Source organism: Morone saxatilis, unplaced genomic scaffold (assembly GCF_004916995.1).
Source record: "Morone saxatilis isolate NCDOM2014 unplaced genomic scaffold, NCSU_SB_2.0 Contig24, whole genome shotgun sequence".
In the NCBI taxonomy this organism is placed as follows: domain Eukaryota; kingdom Metazoa; phylum Chordata; class Actinopteri; family Moronidae; genus Morone; species Morone saxatilis.
The window spans coordinates 158,350-162,483 of record NW_023339807.1 but is presented as its reverse complement, the minus strand read 5'-3'; the positions used below and the strand labels follow the sequence as shown (position 1 = coordinate 162,483).

Sequence of the window (4,134 nt, the reverse complement as noted above, 5' to 3'; positions counted from 1 at the left end):
CCAAGTGCTTGCTCATGGTGGTCCGATCTTCACACAAAGCCTGACACAAAGCCTGACACAAATTTACATAAAGAATTCCGATAGTCCAAAAGATGCAAGTTATAACCTTTCTAAATTCAACACATTCATAGCAGTTGTCTTTGTTGTTTGTTGTCTTTGTTTTAAATGCAATCATTAACTGCTGTAAACTTTCTCATTTATTACACAAAGTAGTTAGTTAGTACAAATCAATCAGAAAAATGCAGTTCAGTTCTTAGTGTTATTGCATGATGTTTTGAAAAAATGTTTCCATTAATATAGTAATGGAATCTAAACATTTGAAATGATGCACTGTGTGTTTCAGTTACAAAGTTGTTGTTTACACTGATAGTGAAACACTGTATTGTACCTCTTTATATAAGCATTTTTCTACCAAAAATAATATTTTACATTCTCTTACCTCTAAGTTTGTAAGAATCCCCAGTAGTGGACTGAACTGTAAACATGTAGGGAAACTCATCACTCGAAACCACCATTGCCCCAAGGAGAGGAAGAGACCCTCGGGGAGGTCGTTGGCTTTTACTGAGTTCATTCAAATAATACTGGAGCTGACCAACCTCTGGGTCCAGTACAAAGTATCTACAGGTGAGAGAAGTGACAGAGAAATAAGGAGACAGTTGTCATTATCAACAATGCTTGTCTGAAAGTTACATAGCCTATAGAAACCTTAACTTACTGGTCTGTGATTGGGAAGACATCTTTTTCTCAGTGTTTTCTAACATCAAAATACAAGTTATCCAATATAAAAAAATAGCTAGCCTTAATGATCAGTGAGAATACAATTCTACTTTTGTGTGTGAATGTATGAAAGGCGCTATATAAGTACAGGTCCATTAAGCATTAGCTTTCAGATGTAATTCAGTTCAATTTTATTTGTATAACACCAAATTATAACAAAGGTTATCTCCGGACACTTCTCAAATAGAGCAGGTCTAGACCGTACTCCTGTGAAAACTGTCAAACCATGACAGTAAAAGACTGTAAACTCTTAATAGGTTAAATACCGTTTCTATGACAGTAAAACACTGTCCCATCTCACAGCAAAATCTTTATTTATACAGAATTTTGAAGGAATTCATATGGAATAAAGTCTTTTTTTATTTTACAGAACACCTCTGTCATATCTCATGGCAAAAACATTTTTTACAGCATTCATATGGTATTTTTATAAGGCAAAACTGTTTATTTTGATAATTTGCTAAAAGTTAGCTAGTGTTTTGCTTACATTAGCTAGCTAACTTAAGATGTGACTAGAAGACTAGAAAGGCGCTATACAAGTACAGGTCCATTTACCATTTACTATTTCACTTAACTTAAATCTAACTACAGGAAAGAAGATAGTTGAAAGGTTCTGAAGTTTGCTCCACTGTTATAGGAGCAAAACTGAAATAACATTTCAATATCCCTACACCTATTTGGTGTTCTGAGCAGACCAAGCAGATATTATCCTCAAAACGTCCCCTCACTCCCTTAGACCATAACCCCTAGCCCTACCACTGATGGCAGCAGGGGTTTGTTGCAGCTCATACTAAAGGACAGCCCCCAGTCCTGCAGGAGGGACTCTATCTATCTGTTCTATAGGGATGGTATGACCTAAGGGTCAGGGGATGGCCAGGCAAACAAAGGAATCATTAAAACATCATGGCACCCTATCTTTGCCCAGTGGAGTGCCCATCCCCAATTAGCTGCAACCTGCTGACGCGCACACACTCAAACTCTACTTCATTTATGTTTCTGAGTGCACTGAGTCAAGTACATCAGTGTGTGTGTGGGTGTGTGTTTGTGAGGAAGTTAAGTACACCACACGGTCAAAGTGTGATCATGGAACTCATTACACATTTGGATGCTTTTCCTATTGATCCACTGGGACAGAGAGGGAGAGGTAGGGAGAGGGTAAGAGAGAGTGAAGAGGGGGAGGGAGTATTGAGATGCAGAAGAGGAGTGCAGGGCTTTCCTGATCCTGTATGACTCATTCTTTGTTTCTGGGACTTCCACACCCGTATCTCTCACTGAGGAGGAAGGCACATTTAGATGAATGAGTGGAAAGGTTATGTGATGGTTTACAGACCTGTCCTACAGATTCTGAGGGGTGTTTCCTCAAGTTGGTTGACCTTCAAATATTAATTGTCAAATAAGATATTGACAACAACATAGAGAGACTGAGGGGTGGGTGGGGGTTAACTCAATATATTTAGGCCAAAAATAAAAAGGTTTAGTCTTTTGTGTTGGACAGTTTGGGTTAGGGAGTCAAATAAATTGTGAAAAATAGAAACAATTACTGATAATATAAAAAACATTTTTAAAGATTTCAGAATTCTACGTTTAGTGAAACATGTAATATTAGGTATGTTATTCTCTTAAACTGCTCAGATCCAATATCCTATAAGAATAAGATTAAATCAACATGAACTACAGCGTCAACACCTCTAATTCCCCATACAAAGATAAAACAATGTGCCATGTAATATAGATTAATGTGTCAGTATAGCGACCTACCTGCTCTGCCAGCTCTGGAGCAGGTTGGTGTATTTCTTCAGGACCCCCTCCAGGTGTCGCTTGCTACGGGTTGTTTTGTAGTGCGAGGGGCCCGACCCTGCGCCGCTGTCCGTGGTCCCGGCCCCCACCCCGCGTTCCGTTGCAGCCAGGCTGTGCGGCTGCCGGCTCTCCTGACGCGCGGACCGGTTCATGCTGCTACTGCTGCTCTTGATTCGTTACCACTCTGAGATAAGAGTGCTTTTCAGAGGAAAACAAGAGCACGAGCGCCCGAAAGGAGATCTTTAATACAGGGTTTTGGCAAAGTGATGCAGTGATGAGAGAGTGAGATACAGGAGACTTCACTACTGCCTGCTCCGACTCTGTTGACACACTGGAGGGATATTCCGACCACTTTACCGCGGTGCGCGCTCTCTCTCTTTCTCTCTCTCTTTCTCTGACGTCGTTGCCTTTTTTTATTTTTGGAAATCCCGGGTTGGTCACTCCCCCCCAAGCCCGGGATACTCCCCCTACAGCCGGCCTCAGAGAATCAATTATGCAGTAAACCTTAGAGAACCTCACAGTTCGAGCATAATTGTACTTATGTTATTCCAATAACGTTACAGAAACATCATAGCAACAGTCATATTTGGTGAAACGTTCACTATATGCTGACAGTAGTTCACGAGACAGATAATCGAATAACCCATGTTTCTCGCATCTGATTGGCTGTTTTCGTTTGGGCCCAGCGGATTTGTGGAAATGCCTTTAGGCATATCAGGGAAAGTTTCAGTAAATATGAGAGAACGTTATTTTTTTATTAAAATGACCTACTGCAGATTTAAAATATGCATGGATAGTCCCATTTCATTTTCAACATGTATGGTCTAATTATTATGATTATTTTCAATCCATGTTAATGTCATGAATAAATAGGCATTCTGCATAGCTTAACAACAGAAATGGACAGACAACTGTAAGTAATTAGAAATTACTGTTCTTATTGTATATTATATTATTATGACAAACACAATCTCTACTGCATGTGTGTAAGCATTATATCTTAGAAATGTCATCCATTATTCATCAAGTGACACAGTATTATATAACCTAGAGGCTGCCTTTTACGTTAACAAAGGCCTGAATGAAAACTACAACTGCCGACAGCCTTGTGTGCGACACATTTTGCGACGTCATCAGAAGAAGACGCGCATTGTGCAGCTCGGGCGGTGGAAGAGTCCCTGCAGCAGGTCGTCTCCAGAGTTTGCCGGGTGTTTGTGCAGAGAACAGCTGGACGCAGGAAGCCGCAGCGATGGCCTCTCCACTCAAAGTGTGCATAGTCGGCTCCGGAAACTGGTGAGCTGTAGGGGAAGCGGGGTTGGTCTGCATGCTTTTTACTGTCAGAGTCCCTGAGGAACGGAATCCTTAGATTCCCTTTCATTGTGCAATGGAAGCGTACAGTGTCAGGTAGGAGTGGAGTGACCTTACTCTCTGTCAAGTACGTATTGTGCACTTGTGACAACCATCACTGGTTCTCTGGTGGTGGCACGCGAGCTGCCTCTGGTGGTATGTGGTGGGAATCAATGAAAGATTTGAACATGTGTAACATTTAGGAGGCTCTCT

General features: G+C 41.1%; 1 protein-coding gene across 1 annotated transcript; it reads right to left on the bottom strand.

The window, feature by feature from the left end:
• Positions 1-29: 29 nt before the first annotated feature.
• LOC118335670 (oxysterol-binding protein-related protein 10-like) lies at positions 30-2,867 on the bottom strand. The gene is made up of 3 exons (XM_035672095.1): positions 2,536-2,867; positions 440-618; positions 30-52 (listed from the first exon to the last, which is right to left on the bottom strand). The coding sequence occupies exons 1-3, from the start codon at positions 2,724-2,726 to the stop codon at positions 30-32; spliced, it is 393 nt and encodes a 130-aa protein (XP_035527988.1). The 5' UTR covers positions 2,727-2,867.
• Between the last annotated feature and the right edge of the window lie 1,267 nt (positions 2,868-4,134).

Coding starts and splice junctions, on each gene's coding strand:
- LOC118335670 (XM_035672095.1), bottom strand. CDS start 2,726: ATGAACCGGTCCGCGCGTCAGGAGAGCCGGCAGCCGCACAGCCTGGCT. Junction 619..2,535: donor CTCCAGAGCTGGCAGAGCAG/GTAGGTCGCTAT, acceptor TCTCACCTGTAG/ATACTTTGTACTGGACCCAG. Junction 53..439: donor GGATTCTTACAAACTTAGAG/GTAAGAGAATGT, acceptor AATTTGTGTCAG/GCTTTGTGTCAGGCTTTGTG.